The 24091-nt window shown below is 46.5% G+C and overlaps 1 protein-coding gene across 6 annotated transcripts in view; it reads right to left on the reverse strand.

Moving 5' to 3' along the window:
* The window catches only part of HNRNPUL1 (heterogeneous nuclear ribonucleoprotein U like 1), a 33134-nt gene extending 9746 nt beyond the window's left edge, over window positions 1-23388 (reverse strand). Inside the window, exons 1-10 of one of the 6 annotated variants that reach the window (XM_032485992.1) lie at window positions 23370-23388; window positions 17735-17860; window positions 15575-15731; window positions 13691-13764; window positions 11966-12105; window positions 10295-10394; window positions 8338-8450; window positions 3655-3921; window positions 2171-2293; window positions 1950-2078 (exon numbers count right to left, since the gene is read on the reverse strand). In XM_032485992.1, coding sequence (XP_032341883.1) covers window positions 1950-2078; window positions 2171-2293; window positions 3655-3921; window positions 8338-8450; window positions 10295-10394; window positions 11966-12105; window positions 13691-13764; window positions 15575-15731; window positions 17735-17855 — 1224 coding nt within the window. In that variant the 5' untranslated portion in view covers window positions 17856-17860; window positions 23370-23388. Of the gene's footprint in view, window positions 1-1949; window positions 2079-2170; window positions 2294-3654; window positions 3922-8337; window positions 8451-10294; window positions 10395-11965; window positions 12106-13690; window positions 13765-15574; window positions 15732-17734; window positions 17861-21456; window positions 21909-23369 lie in introns of those variants that run through there. The other 5 variants (XM_032485990.1, XM_014563575.2, XM_032485991.1 and 2 more) reach the window with 5 other exon arrangements.
* Window positions 23389-24091: the final 703 nt, after the last annotated feature.

Here is a 24091-nt window from a genome sequence, read left to right on the forward strand (position 1 = left end):
CAAACAAAAGACAAAGTCTTCCAAGGGGAAGAAGCTGTCTGTATGCATTACTTATGGGGCTGAGCTGGGGCAGTACCCCTGGATGGCTCTTGGACTATCCTGTGCTCAACGTTTCCCCCACTGTAACTATATTCTAGACATTAGCCCAATTACTTTGTTTTTATCAAAATTTAGTATTATGGAATCATGTCCCGTCTTATTCACAAACATGAGTCTTCAGGCTCAGTTCCATGGTTTGCAGCACTGGTCACCGGATAAAGTACACCTTTTCATGTCTACCTTCCTGAAAAGCAGAGTAAATCTCACATCTCCCCCGTCACAGAAGAGTGCCAGTGGTGTTGCACAGCCTTTGCCAACTTTCAGTTTTCATTTCTAGTTTTCATCAGCAAACCAGATTTTCACTCTCAATACCTAACTATTCGGTGAGATCATCTAATTTGTCTATCATGATGAACTATTACCAGCCAGTAGCCCTTTTTCTTTTTAAAAGTAAGTTCTTACTATGTGCTCCTTTCAAATGTTGGCTATTGAGGCATCATTTTTCAACTGTAAATGGTGGTATATTATAAAAAGATATAATGCAGGAATAGCCAGATGGAACAGATGCAAAAGGCAAGGAAAATGGGAAGGGGCAGGGAGCTCCCATGCTGAGTGCACCACCTTTCCCAAATCTCCACTTGTTTACCAATCCAGAAGCTCCTGTTTAAATGTTTTGTATAAGCTGCTCACATCTAAGCAAAACACCTTGATCCCCTGAAGTTTCTAACCACCTTTCTGGTCAGCCAACTATCATCACCAGCTCAAAAGCCCTTTGAACTCATGGTAACCAAGTACTCAGGGTTACATGTATGGAAAGCAAACCCAGTAAGGCTGCCACGTTGGGTGTGCTGCTTAGTTTATGTATTTGCACACTCACAGGTTTTTTTGTTTTTGTTTTCTGGGGAGAGGTAATTAGGCTTATCTATTTATTTTTAATGGAGGTACTGGGGACTGAATTCAGGACCTCATGCACGCTAGGCATGTGCTCTACCGCTGAGCCACACTCTCCCCCAAACAGGTTTTTAAGAAAGCACAAATCCAAGGCTGAGGGGAACAGAGACTTGTTTGCACATCCCTAAATTTAGAATTTACCACTTGAAAAACCCTTCAGGACAAATGTCAAGGATATCTCACAGGTGGTAAATATGAGGAAAACATTACTCTGAGATAGGGATTTTTAACCATGTTCGGGTCACCCATATTTTTGAGACTGCTGAAAGCCACGGGCAATCTTCCTCCCCTAACTCAAAATTTTCTAGCTAAAAAAAGGACATACCTGCATCTGCATACAAAATTCTGTGTTTAATTTTGAAGGTTCCCAAATTGCCTGATGTTAAGAACCCTGCTTTTAATTGAAATTTGGTAGAAAATACATGACTTACACATGTACCTGACAGTCATAAAAACATGCTCAGAGAAGCTGAGACACACCTATTCTGTAGAATAACTAACAACAAACTCTAGCTTCTATGTGCCTGTCCCCATGTTAATAAGTAACATTTTGGGTACTATTATGATTGCCATTTTAAGGACTAGGAGGCTTAGAGTCAGAGGATGAAGCCAGCTAGCTGCCCACAGGCATGCAGCTAGAAGTGGCAGAGCTGGGATTCAAGCCGAGGTCTGTTCAGCTCAGAAATCCGTATCATTCCATTTCACTAAATTGCTCTCACCTGATGATGTTCTTCTGCACTGCTCAGGGCCTGAGCTACACCTGGATTACTGCCCCAGACCCCCCTCACAGACTGGACTCACAGAGCTGTGTTAAGCATCTGGAACTGCACCATCACATGTGGCTGACCTCTGACCAGCACTGCAGTCCAAGAGCATTATGGGGGAAAAAATACAAGGACAGAGGGGGATTCCTCGGGTACCCTCTCCTCTCCTGGGGCATGATGGTCACCAGTAAGTACCTGATCTAGGATATAGTTGCGTTTCTTGCGGGCAGCGATCTGGATGAGGCGGTTGAGGCACTGGGTGGCCTGCTGGATCAGGACATCCCAGCGGCCAGCATAGTTCCGCTGCCGGCGCAGGCCCATCACCTGTGGGCAGAGGGTGGTGAGGGGTGGGTAGTGCTGTTTGCTGAGCAGTACTCAGGGAATGGGAGGTAAATAAAGACCAGGGGCATACTTACCCGCATCTTATCCATGATGGCATTGGTACCCAGGATGTTGTACTTCTTGGAAGGGTTGGAGGCTGCATGTTTGATGGCCCACGTGGTTTTACCAGCAGCGGGCAGGCCCACCATCATCAGAATCTATAAGAACAGGACCAGGAGGGACACTTTGAAGCAAGAACAGCGTGAAGCATGGCAGCCTGGCACCACTCTGACTTGCCTGTGACCGTGAGGGTGACTCTAAACCTCAGGTCACCTCTGGGAAGTAAAAAGCATCTACCTCAAAGCACTGCTGTTGGAATTCAGAGATGAGGGTTGTCAGACTCTCAGCAGAGGGCCTGGCATGAAATGAGCACACAATCAAGTGCTGTTATTATGAGTATTTACATTTTTGTTCAGACAAGATTCAGTGGCCTCAGACAGGGAAGGGTCCAGGGAATAGGCACAAGGAGTGGTAGAACCTTCCCGGAGTCTCAGATGAGGACGACTGTACACACAAGGACATATGTCGTATTTAATCATTATGTTTAGAACTTGGCAAACACTGGATGCAACCTAAATGCCAACAATAGGAAAATGGTATGTGAGGCTACTAAGAATGAGTTTTAAAAAAGGTGTTGGGAGGTGGGGTGGGTGGGTATAGTTCAGTGGTTAGAATACATGCTTAGCATGCACGAAGTCCTGGGTTCAATCCCCAGCACCTCCATTAAATACATACATAAATAAATAAACCTAATTACCTCCCCCCACCAAAAAACTCCAAACAAAATAAAACGGTGCTCTCATAAAATAACATTAAGTGAAAAGGGCAGGATATCAAAACGCTTGTATCATGAGATCTCAATTACAAATGTGTGTGTGTATAACAAGCACCTAGCACAGCAAACAAACTCCAAAACTTTCAAAGGAAACTTCTTTGTGGATGATGAAATTATGGGAAACTTTCATTTCTTTATATTTCTTAATTTTCTAGAATAAACACAAAATCATTCATGTATCAGAAAAAATATTTCAGAACAAAGACCACTAGTACAGCTTCTGCAGCCAAATCAGTTCCACGCCCCGCTGCCATTCTTGTTCTCAGACAGCCCTGGCTGGGAGTGTGGAGCTGCACATCTCCTCCAAGAACTCGCCCACCAGGAAGTGCCTTTGCACCCTTTTCTGCTGGAAGGAAAGCCTCCTTTTCCAAGATTCTGACCTCACCCAAGGAGCAATGTGGCAACTTCCTTTTGGAATCTTTCCAAGATTTAGGTCTCTTACCTTAGCCCCTCCCTCTTTGGCGTAAGCCACACACCCACAACTCTCACCTCACTCTCACAGCAGCTTTCAACTCCAAGTCCAGCACGGAGGAGCCGGGAAGAGGCCCTTCCCCACAAAGGTTAGCCAGGCAGCAAGGCTGTGCTGTTTTCACCACACCTGGCTGCCCAATGTCTCCCCTCGGTCTTGGCAGCAACATGGTTCTGGAGAGGAGGCCACCAATTCAGGCTTCCAGGCCCACTCACCTCACACTCTGCCTTGCTCTTTGGTCCAACGGTGCCCCGGATTCGCTCGCTCAGGGGAAGGTGCTGGATGAAGGTGAAGCCTGGGAGGACAGAACAGTAGGGCTCCGCCCTCTGCCCAAAATTGAACTCCACTGCACAATTCTTCACCAGGACATGAGGGTAGAGGGCCTGACCCCCCAAGGCTTCCTTCTGGATTCGGAAAGCAATGCCCATCCACTTCCCATTTTTGGTGAAGGAAAGTTCCACGTCATTTCCACATTCAAAGTCCTAGGAGAAAAAGCCAAAGGAAGGTAACTACTAATGCTCAGCTTAAGGCACAAGTCAGAGAGTAGATGTAGGGAGTAAAAACAGAGCCAGCTTTCCAGATTTAAGTGTATCCCTCCCCAGCATACAGATACGTTGGGCAGCACCAGGGAACAGCTCAGAAAATGTGTAGCCCAAAGCTTGCCCAAGACCCAAAAGCTGGCCAATGTGAAGTGTATAATTTTAGGAAGCTCCAAGTATTTCAGTCTTGTGCCTAGTCTGAGATTGAGAGGAAGACAAAAGCAATCCTGTCTGCCCCCAATCCCAGCAAGATTAACAGATGGAAAGAAAGCCAAAGCAGGGCCTTTGAAGTCAAGTTCAGCTCGTACAAATGCATTCATTTATGCATTCAAGACGTGTTCCCAGTTCCTGTTCTTCCTGGTGTGTATGTCTACAGTGATCTGGGCCTGACAGAGCTCAGGGCCTAGTAGGGAATTGGACAAAGGACACTGTCCTAATTCAGTAAGAGCACCTCACAGGAGCAAGATTATCTGAGGAGGAACCCATAAACCAAGTACTGAACAATAAATGGAAATGAGCCAGGTTTGGTGCGGGAAGAGAGAGTTCTAAATAGAAGTATTGTTTTTGTACAGATCTGGCAGTGAGGCAACATAGGGTGAGACTGGCCGAAGCATAAAGAATGGGGTGGGGGGAGTAATTTCAGGTACAGCTGGAGAGCCAGGCAGGGACCATAGTTATTAACACAACAATTTATTGAGTCTTTACTGAGCAGCTGAAGTTTAGTGGTTAAGATTGTTTTAGAAGTTAGACTGCTTCAGTGCTACCATTTACTTCCTATTCAGTTTCCTTATCAAAAAGAGGGACCATGATAAGAATTTACACAGCATAGAGCTGTTCTGAGGATTAAACAGGTTAGTGTATTTACTACACTGTGAGCACACAGTGAATGGGCACTCTCACTCCAAGATGCCAGGTACTGTGCTCGGCTGAAGTAAAGGTAGGAGGCATGGCCCCTGCCCTCAATGTGTGAGGGGCTCTCTGTCACCTCAGGGATTTGGATTCGTGCTGACGGCAACAGAGCAGAGCCCCTGACTTGTTTCAAACTGGAGAGTGGCCTGGTCAAAACTGTGTTTTAGAGAGATCACTCTGGCTGCAGGGTGAAGGTTTACAGTTAAAGGAGACTCAAAACTTGGGATCAGACAACAAATAGAAGCAAAGGTTGGGTTCCTGATAGAAAAAGTACAAGATGTGGTATTCCTTCCCTCTTCATAGGGAGACCAGCTCGGGACTCGCCCTTTGAGAAGCTGTGAAAGCCCCTTCCCTAAAGGAGCTTCCTCACCACCCTCTTCAGTGCTCACATGGTACAGCTCTACACAGTCCTTTCTATCTGTTCCTCTGTAAGCGCCCACGAATTGAGACCATGCAGGGGAGGCATGCAGACATCTGTGGACTGAATCCTTTCTTGATTCCTGCAGCACGGTCCCTGCCCTGTCTTCTTACCCGAGGAAGAGTGGCCCAGGTCACCTTTCCTCTAACATGGAAATGAACATCATCAAGGTTTAACTTTCCTTTTGGCCATCAGCTTCACTACAGGAACTTACCATGTTGTACATAAATCAGTACCCTCAACTGACAAATCCACCACTGACAGGGCCATCTGTTGAAGAAGTAAGTGTTGTTGTGTCACTTCTGCTAAAATCCTCCAGGTGCCATACACTCCAGTGGTGCCTAGCATCATTCAGAGCGCACCATTTGTGTAGCCTCACTTCTCATATCTCTTTGTGTTCTCCCCGGGGCTCCAAATATTTCACTCCTTACGTTTACTGAAATGGGTTATACTGTTTTCCCTACCTGGAAGGCTGTTTTGTCCTTTCTGTTTCGTAAATATTGAGAAGTCAAGACCTGACACAAATGTTCTCCCTACTGGTTCCTTCAGGTCACTGATTTTTACATCTCCTGCAACCCCTCACTCTGAGCCTTTTAAAGTTATGGCATCCTTTAAACAAAGGAAATTGCACATGGAATCTCAAAAATAGAAGTAGAGGTGAATTGGCTGAAGCAAGACTCAAGGCCTGGAGTTCCAAAATGCCACACATTCACATAACCTCACGTTTGGGTGGGGCAGAGTCTGGGAAACACTGTCACGCACTGACAACACATTTTATTGCTACTACCTCTCTGAAGTGCAGTCTGACAATAGCTGTCAAAAATTAACAATACACCTTTGACTCAGATGTTATGCTTTCAGGAGTAAACACTACACCTATATTCCCACAAGAATGCAAAAATTATGTGAAAATTGCTCACTCCAGCACTGCTAAATGTGCTCCAATGGGGAAGTAGGAGAAACTAAATCACACAAGGGATCCATGTGTGGGGACCCAAAAGACTCTCCAAGATACTCTGGCAAGTGGGGAAAAGATAAGCTGTCATCGTAGCATTGATTTTTCCAGCAGATGACTTTCAGGTCCACCTACAGAAGACTGGCTAAATTACACCAGGGGAAACTGACACCTGCATCAGAATATTAGGCAACCACTAAATAAAAAGGTGAGAAATTAGTCAAATGTCCATTAATACATTAATAATATAGGACTGACTATATAAATATGGCAGATCCACACAATGACTACAGACTATATAAAAGAACAAAGTCCTCTAGGTAGTGATATTTTTTAAAATCTCTAAGATATATATTTAAGCAAAAAAAAGATGCGAATGACATATATGTAATATGCTGCCTTCTGTGTAAAAGAAGAAAAATAACAATCATCTTTCTTGTATTTTGATAAAGAAATCCTGAGTACCAAGAGGTTCACATGTAGGGGAGGATATATGTGAACCATGGGTGGAGGGGACAGATCTGAAGAAGACACTGCATAGCTTTCTGTATTTCTTGGTATTTTTGGAAACCATGGGAATTTATTAATTATTCAACAATGCTTTAAACTGAACTGGATCTATATTATCTGTGCGGACAGGGAAAGAGCCGAGGTTTACTGTTAAGTGGAAAAGAAAATCAAGTTTAGAACAGTGTGCAGAATATAAACATGCTTAATTTTTGTTCAAGAAAACATGCTTTTTATTAAAAAGATAATGAGGTTGTGAAAGACGAAGACTGAGAAACAGTTTCAGACTAAAAACACATGACAAGAGGATGTGATATGTGATGCTGGATTGGATCCTGAACCAGAAACCAAACTGCTCTAAAGGACATGGTTGGGACAGCTGACAAAATTTAAATGTGGACTATGGAGCAGGTAACAGAATTACCCAATGGTAAATGTGATAACTGTACTGAGGTTTATCCTTAAGAGATGCATGCCAAAGTATTAAGGAACGAAGACACGATGTGGGCAATGTACTCAAACAGGTCAGATAAAAATCAATATACATTTGAGAAAATGGTAAAGCAAATCTTATAATTTGGACAAGGCTCTGTGAGAATTCTAATGGCTTTTAAGTTTGAAATTATTTCAACATAAGAGGTAAAAGGAAACGGGGTGAAAAACAGAGAACATGTGTACAAATATGAGGAAGAGAGAAGAAGACCAAGAGGAAGGATCCACCTAAGTAACTCCTTTTTGGGGCTTCATGGCACATTTTACAAACATCTACAACTCCTAGTGATATCGGCGTTAAGCTGTACTTACTGAGCACTTGGTATGTGCCAGACATTGTTGTAAGTGCTTCTACTGGGTTAACTTAGTGACCTACATGAAATTCTCAGAGAGATGCAAAGATTCTCGTCTGGAAGGAACTGAAATGCAGGGAGGGTAAGTTGTCCAGGACTGTGAGTGGAAGAGCAGGGACTGGGTCCGGGTCTAGGGAATCTGGTCCAAAGCTGACAGCCACACTCCACAGCACTGTGAGTGTTGGTCACTGCTCTTAGGGACTGAAGTGCAGCAGCAGGTCAGGTACCCTCTATCTTTTTCTGTTTTACATCCTCCCCTGCCCTTTTAAAAGGCAACGCAGGAAGCCTGACTTAACCAATGTGAAATGAAGGAAGGGAGAAGTTTTGGGAAGAGATGATGCCAAAGTGAGGCAAGAGTCAACATCACTGCCTTCAAGAGCAGAAAGTCTATTCCATAGCAAAGAAAAATAAGAAATTCCTGGGTTTGTTTAGAAAACGTCTCTCTTATCTAGGAATGGAGGAAGGTTGTGCACACTTGATGCCCCAAACATCTTCAGGGTGCCATCTGACAGCTTTGCACAAAAGACCTGAAGGGGAAGAATGGCAGAATTTTGCACAAAATGACTGAAAACATTCCAGTCTGTCAGAGACACAAAGAGGTATGGTGAGAGTGGCTGGACATGGGACAGACGATGGACAGAGGTATTATGAGAAAGAAGTCTGCAGGTTGAACTGATAGGACCAACATTTGGTTCTGCCAACTCCCACAGGCTGCCAGCACTCACCGCAAAGCAGCCAATCACATCATTCTCTGCAAACTTGTCTCCGTAGTTTTCAAACCGGCTATTGGTGGACTTCTTCCCAGTGCCTCCATAGCCATAGGAGAAAGGCTCTTCGCCTGACGGAAGAAATAGGCAAAGGCAGGTTAAACCTGCGATGGTCACAACAGCCTTTATGGCTGTCACATACTTTTTAAGAAAAAAAAAATCACTTTCTTTACTAGTGTTACTAATCAGATGCTTTTTGGGGGGAAAGGTAAGGAGGTTCCGTAGAAAGGAAGCACTTCATTATGCAGAACTTCTGAGGTCTTGATGGGTTTAGTTTGTTAAATCTGGGCGTAGGAGCTGAACTGAACTGCTTTGCATAGAAGGGGAGAATTTGGAAAGACAGGGAAGAGGGAAGAGAGGAGCTGGGATAGAGGAAGGCTGTATGCTGAGATGCAACCCTTCCCTGTGACACTCAATATTCAGTCAAGTCTACTAATGGTGTCAATTTTTGGTGCCAGTGAGTTTTGGTCATAAAGTAGTGAAGGGGCTGCACTTCTCTCCTGCAGACAATGAGGTCTAAGCCCTAGGAAAGGTACTGGATTTCCTTAGGCTACAGAACCAGGGGCTGAAGCAATGTGAATCTGATCCCAAGGGCCCTGGCTGACATCTGGGTTATAGACAAATCCTAGGCTAGGAACCCAAGGAGCATTCTGCCAGAAAACCAGGAGCCAACAAGCATGAATTCCAGGCCCAGTTCCTGTATGAACCAGCTGTGTGACCCTGGACATCTGCGTGACTGTTCTGGGCTTTGTATCTTTATCTGTATCAACTACCCTTCACTTACATCTCAAAACTGAAACAAAAATAAAAGGTGGCATATGAATCCTAAATTAAAAAGTGCTAATGCATATCACAATGAAAACTGTACACTCCTTTGGACCTAGCATTTCTACTTTTAAGGACCAGTCAGATTAATTACACACAAGGACAGCTCAAGTGTTTAATAGCAAAAACCTGCAATCAACTTAAATGGTCTACAAAGCATTTATAAATAAGTGATACAACTATAAAATGAAAAATTATGCAGTGGTCAAAAGAGCTATACTTATTTACAAAAATATATCCATCAGAAGTTCTCAGAAATGTCCACCGAATAAAACCTAACTCTCAACTTAAAAAAAATTTATATATACATCATATACTAAGTAGGAAAGAGCAATCAGGCAACAAACAGAATAGTACGCATAATATACCCCATTTGAGATACGCAAAGGACACAGGAGCGTTTCAGAAGACCACACGTGAAAATGTTAACACTGGTTATCATCTCACAGTCTAGGGGCATTTCCATTTTTACCCTCTATAATGGCCTGAATTTTTACAAGGAGCTCACGTTATTTTCATAATCAGAATGTATATATGACCAAGGAAAGAGGTCTCAGTATTGGTCACTGAAATCAGTCACTTGGGGTCAGAACGTCATTGAGGCCTGGGGTCCTATGAAAATTCAAAACCTCCCAATTGGCAGCCGCTGCCTCTCTCTGTCAACCAGCCCTGGCCCCACTGATCTCTGATTTCTCTTTTACTCAGGGTTAGGCTCGGGACAAAAAATCTCAGCAGAACTTAATGGGGCCTGAGGAACTTACTACATTCAGCATAGTTTGAGAACAGGGGACAACTGATCCTTTTTTTTTTTTTTTAAAGGGAACAGTTTTCTAAAGAGACCTTTGGACCGTCTTCTTAAAGATTAAGGATAAATTTTCGGTAGAAAAGTTGTCATATGACTGTGATCTTCCAGTCGAAACTTGTATGCCTGAAGTTGGGCAGTGGCATATACCTAATTCTTGTGTCTGTTCCACCCTAGGTAGTTCCGTTCCAGGTCCAACGCTGGGAAGAGAAGCTTAGGAAGCGTGAGAATCCAGGGACAGAGCCACTTGCTCTACTCTTCTGGATTGCTTGACTGATCTCCCCTTACCTAGCTGCGTGCTGCAGGAGTCCAGGGACCAACCGATACGGACAACGTGTGGGTCTGGCTCCGTAGAAGGGAGGTGCTTCACAGAGATTTCCTCATTGATCTGGGGACAGAGAACAAGAGGGCCCAGAATTATTCTCTGGAGGCTGGTGGGTTACAAGGCAATACAGGAGGGAAGTGCACAGACCGCAAAAAACAGGAATGGTTTTTGTTGCTGAGGAAAAGGTATTTAAGCTGCTCTGAAGAGCCTGTTATACTGAAACCAGGGCTTCCAAAAGGCTCTGGAGAGTGCAGGGCCAGAGACAGGTATTTCAAAACACAGTTTTTTTTAGTTTTAACACTTGCTGCAAGGGAAACAGGGACTGAACACCTGTTGTAGAAACATAAATTGGTACAACGTCTTTGGAGGGCACATGCTCTATAACCAAGCAATTCAACTTCCAGTTTATCCTGTAACTACACACAAAAATACTCAGTGTGGCATTGTTTATACGACAGAAAGAAAGGAAGGGAAGAAAGAACCATCAATAAGGCACTGGTCACATTATGGCACATCCAAGCCACAGAATATGACACAGCAGTTAAAAATGAGGCAGGGGATATACTGGTATAGAAAAATGTCCAAGATATAGTACTAAGTAAAAGAAGCAGAAAGAATAAAAAGCGCCTTCTGACTTAACCTCTAATTAAGTTAGAGGTTAGACTGCCTATTTATCTGTACTTGTTTGTGGCTTTTGGAAAGTTACCCTATTTCACTGACTTCTGGATGTACATTTTTCACATTTTAACATCCCCCAAATCCGGATATATCTTACAATTGATGTGATAAGAAAGCACTGTGGCAGTTTAACTGGCAGCATTTCTTTATGAGTAGCACACAAAACAATGTGCAACTTAGAATTAATGGTCTTAGCCAATCAAATATGATAACCCTTGGTCTCAACTTTCACCTCTAAAAAATGGGGATAACAGTATCTATTTCATGATGATACTGTGAGGATTAACGGAAATAACCATGTAAAGAACCTGGAGTATCTATCATATGCAAATACAAATACAATCATAAATAAGTTTAAATATACAAAGTCTATACAAGAAATTGTTAACATGTAAGTTATCTCTAGAGGGTAGGATGGGGACTGGGAGGATGTGAGTATAACCTTGCTTTTTACCCTATATTCTGTGCCATCTGAACTTGTGTTATACACGAGCATGTGTTATTTTCATAAACATGACATGAAACTGTGGAGAGATCATGGTAGAGGATGGCCTGATGGCAGAAGCTTTCTTTGCCCAGCTCTCCCTCTGGCTTCCATTTAATTGGTGTTGCCCAAATCCATTCTTTCTAGCCCACTTTTTTTCCAAACAACTCCTTTTCCCAGTTCTGCAAACATGTCACCTCTAAAATGGTTGGTTGTATAATACCTGGGTCAAATCCCACCAAGGAAAATATGCTTGATGAAGCAATGTATGGTCGGCCTGTTTTTCCCATATAATGTTTAGCAATGGTATAGTTCTCTTGAATTCATTATATATTTTTTTTGTTTGGACACAAAGTCTATTTTCAGTCAAATCTCTTCTGCTATCATGGCTCTGAACAAGGTGGCTGGTGATAGGCTATTCCAAAGGATGGACCGGCTTTCTGTCCCTGTCTCCTCTGTTGTTCCCACTCACCTTCATCTCAAAGCACACACGGCCCCTTCTGACCCCATAGCTGGCACGGGCTCCTGACCACAGGTATGCAAAGCCTTCAATTGTGAGTGGGTAGCCACTACTCCGGTCTCGGGCCACCTTGAAGTGGAGATCACAGTTATCTGTGGAAAACAAAGGCTGTAGTTGGCTGATGTTTTAATGGTCCCAAGAGAGAGACAGGCACTGGCAGAGGTTAAGTTCCCCAAGAGTGTTAGCCAGGAGTACACAAGCTGACACATTGTGGGGATAGGTTCATGAGAAACCAGCTATACCACCTTACCATTCTCCCTTTTAGTAGAAAGGCCCTGGACTACTGACAACTGGCCTGCACAGGATGAAAGCAACCATTTCACATAGGAACTAGGGTTCTTCATCTGGTTGGGGTTCAAGGATGGCCATCAGGGGGACCCCTAGAAACTGTACACATGCCTTTTATGGAGATGTATGCTTGCTAGTAAGAGGATTCCATATCCTCACCAATTTCAAGGGATTTTAGAACTTAGGAAAGGCTAATCCCCACTGCCACACATTTCAACCATCTTCTGTGCTAACTATGTGTGTGGGAGCCAGACTCGTGCTGCCAACAGCTGAACAAACATCTGACCCTGATCCATACTCACCACCCAGGACCACTGTCAGGTGCACCACAGGCTCCCACCTCCTCATGTGGGCCCAGGGCTCTGCTGCTGTAGCTTGGACTCTCCCTACCTTTTAAGGAGCCTCTCATGCCTTCAGGAGAGTCTTTCCTGATCATCTCATCCAGTAGGCTTTCTCCTTTCTCAAAAGGCTGAGTGCCATGGTCTGTACATTTGGCATTTAATCTAATCAGATGTTGCTTCATGGACCACTGCCACCCAACTTTAAAAAACATTTGGCTTTACTCTGGGTATACTGTCTTTGAAATCTTGTGATAGAAGAGACTGTACGAGATGTCTTTACCTCTTCCAAAGTATGCAGCCACTGCTCTATAAACATGAGTTATGAAAAGAAACACACGAATGAACTGCTGTTAACGTTCTGCTCTGCTGAAAAGCACAGTTCTCAGACCTGACTGGGCTTCTGGGTGCATTTATAAACTTGGATTCATAGGCTCTACACTTAGATTCTGTCTTAGGATGTCTGAGGAAGAACAAGATCTCTATATTCATTCCCCCAGGAGTTTAGATGTACAGTCAAGGGGAATGCCTCTTATTCAGAGGAAAAAAAACTGAACTGGAGGACAGAGAGCATAGCAAGCCAGGTTAACGCCTGAGAAGGCAAAGCAGCACTGATTTTACCAGGAACTTGAGCAGCTGATGGAAACTGGGGAAATGGCTGTCAAAGAGTTAAGTTTCCCCAGCAGCACTCAGGTTCCCTTCCTGATTAGACGACAACCCTCTGTATTTACAGGGTGTTCAGGGTTTTCCAAATGGCACTTGTATCCACTCTGATGAGTGTCACTGAAAGTTCTCTGAGGTATCAGGGCTGGATTACTCCTCCCTGAAGAGAAGTCCCGAGAAGTAGAATGACTTGCCCAGAATCTCACATCTAGAGCTGGGAGCAGAATTTCTGCCTCCAAACCAGCACCCTTGCCCCAGAGCTGCCGTTTCTCACATCAGAACTAACACTGGCTCTGGATGGTACTGGGCAGAGATTCTGTGAAGGTCAAGGTACAGTTTCCCAGTACTGACTGGAAGGCGGAATCAGATAAAGACTCCAAGGACTCACATGTGTCGATGGCAACAAGGGTGTCGTCAAAGTCATCTTCATCCTCTTCAGCAGGAGGCTGAGGAGAGCGGCCCCTGTGTCATAAAGAAGGATTAAGTCACACAAGAACAGCTGGACAAGCACAGAGGAAGGGAACTGAAGGTTCTGCCGGAATTTATAAGTGGCTTTCAGGCTGCTTCCTGGATTTCAAGTTCTTCCCGCAGAGGTTAGCAGAAGAATTCTGGAACCCTATATCCTTGCAAGGAGAGCACTGACTGTTAACTCCTAATGTGGGGACAGAGACCGGAGAGGGTGTGCTCTGTTAGGAGGCCATCAGAATCATTTATAGAGCTTTTTCAGAGACTCTTCGCTCACACTCCCAGATTCTGATTCATATCATCTACATGCGCGAATTGCCTGTGTACTGGACTCTGTTACTGATGGGAGGCTATGGTAGGGTACTGGGCCAGGAAGGGGAATGTATAAAAGCTAGACAAACACCAGTTATTACAATCTGTCCACATTCCAGGCTTTCAAAAACTCCGTATCTGAAAGGTTTGAAATGACCCATTTTTTTCATTCTTTCTCTTTCAAAAGTGTCCTAAATTATGAACGAGATTCATTCCAACCAAAATACTAAAAAGGGACTATATGAAAATACTGCTGGTTTCCAACGTATAGAAATAAGAGTAAAGGATAGAAGCACGGGGTCTAATGCCCAGGGTCCTGCCTAGGACAGTCTGGATGACCTTCATCCACCATATGCCCCGATCGGGTCCCACACCCATCAAGCCACTGGCACTCCCCCAGCAGCAGGCTCCCATCTGGTGGAAAGCCTTTCCACCCTGCCAGTCCAGGGCTAGCACGAAGCCCAGTATGAAGAAGCAGCTCATCACATGGTGAGTCCATCCTAGGAAGCTTTCTCTGCCACCCCTGGATGAAACCAATTGTTCTTCCTCTGCTCTCTGTCAGTAAGTCGCTCTAGGCCTCTGTTCTGTAGGAGTCAGTGAGAGCAATTCATAAGAGGTAGATTCCATCTCCTAACATTAGCCACAGCCATGAGACCTAGGCCCTGTCTTAAAAAAAAAGTCACAAGCAAATTAGAAGAGTGACTCCACCAGATAGGAAATAAAATGTGTCAGATGACCAGCCACAATGAGGAGAAAATAAGTGGTCATTCCTAGTTTCTGTGATGTGATTAGAAAAGGCCTCACACAGGAGCTGAAGGAGGAAAGGTGGGAGGGGTAGAGATGGGACTGGGGTGAAGGGAGGGAAGGGTTGTAAAGAAAGGGGAAAAGAAAATGACCAGGGCAGAGGCCACTGTCTCCCATGAGCTCCTGACACACCCACCCTGACTACCTACCTCAATAGACTGTGGCTTACTAGTGTGTATGTGTGTCTCAATCCCTATACTGGGAACAATAGAAGGCGAAACTCACTGCTGAAAATCATCTGTGTGTCTCCAGTGTCCAGCCCAAGGGTGGGCAACTTGTAAAAGCACTGAGTGCTGATGATAAATGAATGAGTAGATGGCTGGAAGGGGTATGTTTGGGAGTAGGTCAGCAAATAGATCTTTCTTTCAATGGAGGAGTATCAAGCAACCGTTAAGGACAGGACACTGTGCAGGACTGCAGGGCAGTGGGGCAAAGGACTGGAAAAGCAGATTGAATCTCACATGTAAACACAAGGTGTTTGGACTTCACCCTCCAGGTAATGGAAAGGGAGGGACTGGGGGAAGGACCAAAAGTTTAGCAAAGTTGAATCTGATAGTGAGTGCAGGAAGGACTGGTGGAGAATGTAAGGGCAGGGAGAACTCTGCCCCTCCTGGTTAGTACAAAGGTTCCAGCAGGTGCCGGGCTACAGACGTGGAGACCTACTGGACAAAGGGTTGCCTCACACACCCACCTCCTATCCTCTCGGTGCTCAAAGTACCCCCGTCCCCGGTTTTCTTCATAAGGCCTCTTGCGACTCTGGAATTGCTGTCTGTCTGGTTTGAGTTGAGATGAATCGGGTGGGAGGAAGCCAGTGGGTGCTTCTTGCTTCATCTCTGTCTTCACTTCTACTGTCAGGACAAATTCAGATGGTCAAGACACTCAGAAACTCCTCAGCTATCACTTTTCTGGTCCCCTTTACTTCAGGAGGTATCGGCAGGATCCTGACTACAGTGATGAAAGTCTAGGCACAGGCAGCTTGCTGGGTTTAATGGAAGCCTGCTGAGGGAGCAAAGAAGGCTGAGCTGGAGAACAAGGCTCTCCACAGGGAGGCTGAGGATGGCCATCTAGGCATATCAGCACTGACAGTTGATGGCGTGACAGATGTCAGTCAGATAACTCTCAGGCTTCATGGGGAGGGAGAGGGGACTTCAGCACTAACCAAGGACAAGTTCATTAAGGGCCTACCCAAAGGCGAAAGGCTGCCTTGGCTACTTTGCCAAAGGCCCCATAAAAGCTGGCCTGCACCAAGTGGGAAGGAGCCCTAAAAGATTTCTAAGATCCGTTTAAACTCTGCGATTCCATGATTCTACATTCTCCAATTTCTCCTCCCAAAGAACCTCCACTTCAGTTCTCACAAAGCTTCTTCAATCTAGCGATGGAGGGGGGGAAGGTCAACTCAACAGTGTTGTGGTCCCACAGGTAATTTAACCAGCTCTAATCTCTCTACCACAAAGTGCAGAATTACTTCAGAAGGGACGATCTGCACATAAGCCAGCCCTAGGTGTTATGGCCTCAATTAAGTCACACCACAGATAGGAAGTAAGGATGGGATAACATGCTGTGGACCATAGGAAAGTCCCAATCTCACACAGACTCCAAGAATCAGTGCCTAACCAAGAGCAAACTGTGAATTCAGCCTCTCCTCATTTCTCCCACAGCACCTATGCCTGATGCTGTGGATCACTCACATCTACACATTTCAACATTCAAGCCACTCCCTGGCTTTGGCATGCAGATCAACTCTCTCAGAGAAGGCTCCTGGTTCTCCAGGGTAGAGATGGTATTCACTCATGTAAGAAAGCTTCCATGGTTCCCAGCACATTGCTGGGCTCACAGGAGGCCCCGATAACCATCTGTTAATAACAGCAGAAAAAAATACTCTCCTTGGGCCAGATGATCCTACAAGTCTCACAGAGCCTGACACAAATCTATGGTTTAACCTACATTCATTAAAATCCTGAGCCACCCACAAGAAAAGTCTGGAGATTTCAGTTTGTGGATGAATCAGGATAGAATTAGATAGAATCAACTGGATTCACTACGAAAAGGCACTGAGGCCACAGCAGAGTGAAAGGAGTACAAGACAGTCAGTCCCAGCTCTATCATTACTCAACAGTGAGACTTTGCTTCCCAAACAGTAGGACACACTGGTGAGGGATGCTGCTTAGTAACCAAGAGCAGTGGCTCAGGAGCCAGTTTCCCATGTTCTGACCTCAGCCCTGCTACCTCCCCCATCTGAAAAATGGGGAGAGGGGGATTACAATTGTTTCTCAAACTGGCATTACAGGGAACCCTGTTCTACAAACACACGTGCACACGTTTGGGAAACCCTGGGTTTAAACAATGTGACACAGGGTTTTTTTTTTTCAATCCTGGGCTTCTCAGAGTCTTTAGTACTCTAACGAGCACAGTGACTCTCCAGAGGTGGTATACCATATGTTGCTTTTTCCGGATGTGTCTGACCAACGAACTCTTTTCTAAGATGTCTCTAGTATGATTTCCTGAAACAATGTTATTCAGAACATGGGAAACACTGGACTACATTTAGAAGGCCCTGGCTTCCACACTCTAAGATTCTAAGTAAGATTCAAGTATTGGCCCCCAGGCCAAACTCTCTAGGATGTTGGTACCAAGATTTGGAAACAGACACTTTGAAGACACCCCTACTCCTAACACCTGGGAGTGAGACTAAGTTCTTTCCTTCAAAAAACCTTGCCAGACTGACAAAGCCCAAATGGACTGCCCAAGAGGAAGATGCAAAGTCTCTTCGAGAAGAGAGGCCCCAGGCAGAGGGTAAGGGCCACTCACATATTGATTCTATTTCCTTCAAAAGAAATACCTGCTTTCCTACCTGGGCGATAGGTCTGCTGCTGCTGCTCCATTTCCAGTGGTCTCCTCTCGTAGCCTGACTCGTTCTCTTGCTTGATGACCTGGGTCTCATAGAATTGGTTCTGCCTGGTAATATTGTCCATGACATCTTAAAACAAAAAATGGCCAGTCAGAAGGGTGCTTCTTGGGACCAGGGGTGGCATTTTAATGCAACACAACACCATCCCCACTGGGGACAGCCTGCTAAAGGCTAAAAGGTATACAACACCTTCAGATGGAAACCCACCTATGCAGTAAGGGGCCCCAGTTGCCTGAGGACGTGCCCTCTTGCCCCTCAAAAGGTTGGAGATCTATCTGTGACTGGGTTCTAAGAAATCCCAACATACAAAACCAAATGAAGCAGAACTGCTCCAGCTGAAGCAAGGAAATGGGACAATCAGAGAAGTCCAGCTTGACTTCATCCTCTAAGTCCCCACTAGGGCGGGGGTGGGGGGCAGCTCCAGACACCTGGGACTCCATGGAGCACAGTTTAAAAGCCACCAGCCAAGCTATTCTCTGACATGGTATAATGCTTAGGGAGTTACCTTCAGAGTACAACCTTAAAAATTGTTCAGATTACAAACCAGTCCTCTGTCCAACCGAATTCACTATCTCCACCTGCATAGCCAACCCTCTTTAAAAATCTCTTCCACCTTAAAATAACTGTAATGATAAGGGGTAACCATCTCAGATGAAGGGGAGATGGGGAAGAAATGAAAGGAACTGTTAAGAAAACAGGAGTCATGATAATAGTGGCCTCCGTCTCATTAGAGGTAAGTCCTAAAATCTTTGGAGTTAGGTGGATGAGAAGGGTTTGGGGAAGGTGTCCTGTGGGTCCAAGAGGAGCTTAACTGAAGTGGGGCAAATAATAATACCAACTATTCACGGAGTGCATACTACACACCAGATGCTGGGAGACAGCCGAGAATAAGCTTACCTCACTGAAGCCTTCAGTTTAGTGAGATAGACACACATTAAACAAATACTTAAGCACAAAAATTATGATCATGTTAAGGGCTACAAAAGAAGTACAAGGGGCTGAGACCAGGGATTCAGAAAGTAAAAAATAAGCCTCAACTCAAAGAATACACAGGTGATAATTCAGTGATGAGAATGGAGAAAACATTCCTGGGGTTGAGATAACACATGTGAAAGCTCAGAGGTGGGATTAAAACCTGAAACTTCCTCAAGGAGAACCCTGTAGTCAAACCTAAAGAGAACCTTGGAAACCTAGGGTGAGGAGTAAGCAGGTTCTCCGCCCCAGGGGCAAGCTCTGCCAGGTGCCTCCAGGGCCCTAGTGGTGGCTGTGCCAGGACCAGTGAGGCAGAACCACAGGGAAGAAGAGACTATTCTGCCGCCTACTAACTGACTGGATCCTTTCTCAGAGGACAAATATATCTGGGCACAAACCAGGTGCAGCCCAAAGGGAGGAAAAGTCACAGATCACGTGGTTTGCTACAGGTCTGTTTACCAGGGCTGAAGGAAGGGTTGGAGAGGGGTATAAAGAGAGCTCAAAGGATTTTGTCATAGGGAATAGGGGAGAAAGGAAGAGAGTATCTCCTTAATTAGAATACAGGGGGCCCTTTCAAACCATTCTGTTTCTTTCAAGCTCTAAGCAGTGTTCTTGCCACAAAAGCCTCACATCTCTCTTTCTGAGGATCTTTCCTGTGCTCACAGAGGCAGCCTCGCCCACAGAAGGTATGATTCTGGGGCCCTTCTCTGCTAAAACATCCAAGTCGGAATAATAGGCAGGTCCAGTGCTAAGCCCCTTACACATGTGATCTCATTCATAACAATCCTGGGGGCACTATTATTATCCCTACTTTACACACAAAGAAAACAGAGCTCACAGAGGTGAAGTTACTTGCTCGAGCCATGGAGCCAGATTTGAAACAAATTTGAATCTAGAGTCTGTGCTCTAAAGCACCTCACTCTTTTGGAGACACTGGGTCACTGGCCCTTCTTCCTAGGCATTCTTGCCAGGGTCTTGCCTGCCCTAGACAGGCACACTGGGCCACTCCTCCTTCCCTCACAGATCTACGAAATAGACAGTACTCTTCACAGCACATGGGTCCTAGTCAATGGCCCTCTACCCCAAATCTACACTCAGATTACCCTGCTCCAGAAGATCCCATCTCTCTTGAACAAGAAAACACCCAACGTCAACCCCAAATCTAGTCTCTTCCCTGACCCTGTTGCTCACCTCATTCCCTCTTAGCCCCATGGCTCAGGGTATCTTCTTTTCAGAGAAATAACATAAACTCTGGATGCCAGAGTCCTTTCCACTTACTCCTCAATCTCTCCGATCCCCATTCCCTAGTCCTGCTAGAAAGCCACCCTTTTTAAACTCCAGATTTACTCCCTCCCATACCAGGGTCTCCTCTATTTAGAAAATCACAGACCTACTCCATCCCCTCTCCTTCAGTCATACCTTCTGGCTGATGCAGAGATTCCCTGCTACCCCATGAAGCCCCCTCCAATCCCCAGGCACACAACTATTTCTGGGGACCAAGGAGCCCTCTCGTGGAGATGCTCAGCCCCAGAAACACTCCCTCTACTCCACCCTGAGGCCCCCAGCCAAGTCAATAGGTTTTCTTTCACTTTCCACATCCTACGTGCTCTCCTCTCCCCTATATCTGCCAGATCAGCTACATACTCCTGTGCTGGACACAAGAATTCTCTATCCCCCAGATACTCCATTGACTTCAAACTCCACCAGCTTATTATCTACTCCATCCCACTCCCAGCTACCTTTATTCTCCAAACAACCTATACTATTTACAGTGGCCACTGTGTTACGTTCTCAGAGCCTTCCGAGCTCTAGACCTCCAGGTCCCTCACCCAGTGAATCACCCTTCTGTCCTCCACCAGCCTCTGGACACCAAGTTTCCATATACCTCCCTCTAGAAGTCAACCAGAAGGTCCCCATATTGCCAGCACCAGATACCAGGTTGCCCCTGCCTCAAGGTTGGCCTTCCAGCCCTGGACCTCAGCGTCCCCCAGGCCATCCTCACACAGATGTGGGTCCAACATAGTACAATATACAGTAGTCTCCCACATCCTCTAAATGCTCACCAGCGGAACACCAGAACACATAGTCCATCAGACCTTCCCCAGACAGACACCAGCACTCCATCTTACCAACCCATCCCAGTACCAAATATAAGAATTCTCGGTACCTCATACAGCAGCAAACTCCAGGATCCTCCATCCTCAAAACTCTCCCAGCCCTAGGCACCTGGTCACTCCTTCCCCAGCTCTGAAAACACAGCTCCCAATGCCCAGCCCATAGGCTGGGCTAACACAGCTCCCAAGCCTCCCCAGCTTCAAACCCTAAAATCACCATTTCCAAGACCCTCCTCAACCCCAGAATAGAAAACCTCTCGTTCTTCCGTCTGTCTTCGGCTCCAGAAACCACGGCTTCCGGTTTCTGAGCCCTAGGCTTCAGAATCCTCTACACCCCCCAAGACCTTCCTCATCTTCGGAACCAAGGCCCCCAATCCAGTATCTCCCCTGCACCGAAAGCCAGGATCCACCCTCCAGTCGTCCCGCGGGCCTTGTCCCCAGATCCTTTTCAGCGGCGGGTAGCGGGATCCCCCGATCCTACGACCGTCTCCCCGACCTCAGGCGCCGGACTCCCGCGTCCCACAGCCCTTCCTCGGCCCGGACTCCGGGCTCCCCGGCCCCCGCCCCGCGCACTCTCACAATGTCCGTCCGGCCCCGAGTAGCCGCCGGGCTCCGAGTGCGGCTGCAGCCCGGGCGGCGGTGGCTGTGCGGTCCCCTCCAGCTCGGAGCCCCCCTCGGTCTCGACCTCCTCGTTGTTGTGCCCGGGTCGCCCCGGTTCGTCGTCGGCCTCGAGCTCCCGCTCGTCGTCGGGCTCCTCGGCCTCCAGCGCCGCCTGCAGCCGCTCAGCAAGCTCGGCCTTGAGGCCGCGAGTGTCCAGGCCGCGGCGCTGCAGCTCCTCGCGAAGTTCGTTCACCTTCAGACGGCGCACATCCATGGCCCGGGCCCCCGGGGCGGCCCCCGAGCCCGGACCGGCCTCCCAGGGCTCTGTCCCCCTTAAACCTTTCCTGTCAGGAGGCGAAGGGGGAAAGGGGGGGGCCCCCCACTCCAATGGCGGCGGCAGCTCAAAATGGCCGCCGCCGCCACCTCCCCCTCCTCCGCGGACCTGTGCGATGCAACACGGGTGCCAATTGGCCACCGCATGGGGGCAACGGGCGCGGGCCCAGAGACTAAGCCAATCAGAGCACGTCTTTCAAAAAAACGGCAATGAAAGTGCTTAAGAGCTGCCGGGGAGGAAGCGTTGGCCTACGTCGATACCCTGGCCGAAGCGGGAGGGCGGGAAAAGGAGGGAGGCGGAGCGCGCAGTGATTGGGTAGCGCCCGCGCGCCCGCTCCCGTAGAGTCAAATCAGGGAAAGGGAGTAAAGACTTGGGCCATTTAGCGATGAGGTCTCAAAATGATCCACCCCCACCACCACGGCCTGTCCTGCACAGTCCTTTCATCAAACTAGTGTCTCTGTAACACATATTTTGATTGGACTAAATCTCCCGCCCCTAGAGGGGTACAAGCGGGTAAAATCACTAGAACCAATCAAATGGAGGGTCGGCGGACCCCTCCCCCGCCCCTTTCACTATTGCCTTTAAGAAACCGGAAAGAGATGAATTCACGAAGGACCTGCCCCTTGCCGTTAGGGCGGTTTCAAAACAACCTGTCCACCAATCACAGTTACTGTCTTATCTCACAAAAGCTAGTACAGTTGGATCGTTTTAGGAAAACCTAACCAGATTGGTCATTCTGGTTACGGTCGGCCTTACAAATTTGGCTACAGAGGGAAGTATACGAAATAGAGATTGAGTAGATAAATGATTTTTAATCTGGAATAAACTCAGTTGCTTTTATGAAAAGCAACCCTTTCACTCAGAGCGTCCTGAAGGTTTGAAAATAGAAGGCTAGACTAACAACCGGAGAAAAGTTGTAAGGGAAATCGCACCCTCTCCCCTTTGATAGTACATCTCTCGGGCGCCTCTTTCCCTGATCACAACTGGGCTGCCGTCTTTCTCTATGGTTGAGATCTTACGTGGAATGGGCGCTCTGCACGGGATCATAGAGCCTTCCCTTCCGGAAAGACCTCCAGAAGTTCAGGAGTCTCTACCCCAAATCCTCTGAACTGCTCTTCAGTAGATCCGCCTGTTTGGCGTCTATAGTGACAAGCTTATACAGACAGGTCCGTAATTAAGCCTCATGCCACTAAACCCACAGAATTTCACAATGTCTAACCCTGCACCACTTGTCGCTTCTAACTCAAAAGACACAAGATACACTATGGAAATACACAACGCAAACTCCCGCTGCCCACTGAATCATACCTAAAGCCCACAAAAGCCCCGCACAACCTCTGCTTAGACAAAGGCGCACACACAGCATAGATAAACAAATGGCATATGTAGGATCAAATGTATCAATTCAGGGGACAATATACCAAACTGAGGTATAGATGTGCCCACTAAGGTTGGCACAGCATCAAATGATAAAGACGCACAGGACAGTTACACTACAAGCTTACACAACGGCAACCTAGACACACAGCACCCACTCAGAAGCGGGACAGACACTCACGTGGGCCCGGAGGTTCCAGTCCAGACACCCCGCCCCTCGCCCACGTCCGACTTCCTCTCTCCTCCCAGCTTCCCACAATGGTTTGTCCTAAAAAAGTTTGTGGCCCGGATTGAACTGTTCTCGGTTCTCAAGAGCTACCACCGGGGGGCGTCCGGGCGCTGCCAAGGGTTCCTCCAGCTGCTGCGGGACACACCCAGGAACGTGTGCCCGCGATGCGTGCAAAACACAGTGGGCTTGTCTTGGCAAGAGTCCCTTTGTGGGCTTGTGACTATCGGAGGTGTTCTGTGCCTGTGTTTCTGTGTGAATCTGAACGCTTGGGTCTGTGAGTACTCTATACGTACTCTGTATGTCTGAGTATTTGTGTCACTTTACAATATCCGTATCTGTTACTCTACTTTTTCCTGTTCCTGGTGACTACCTGCCTGTGCATGTGTTTGCAAATAATTTTGTTACTCTGTGTCTGGATGTGTGTCTCTGTATTTGTGACCAGTTGAGCCTAAGTGTTAATTCATGTGTCTGTTACTTTGCAGTGGGGGAGGCTGTCTGTGTGACCATGTGAGTATCTATGTGCCTATTCCTCACTAGGAGCTTCAGAAAGTCTGCTTTTCTCTGCGTGTTTGTCTTTTTCTCCATAAATATGTTCGTTTCTACCTTCTTTAGCGAGGGGAGAACTCCTAGACACCACCAAACCCTTCTTTTTTACTGAAGGGGTAACTGAGTTG

Source organism: Camelus ferus, chromosome 9 (genome assembly GCF_009834535.1).
Source record: "Camelus ferus isolate YT-003-E chromosome 9, BCGSAC_Cfer_1.0, whole genome shotgun sequence".
In the NCBI taxonomy this organism is placed as follows: domain Eukaryota; kingdom Metazoa; phylum Chordata; class Mammalia; order Artiodactyla; family Camelidae; genus Camelus; species Camelus ferus.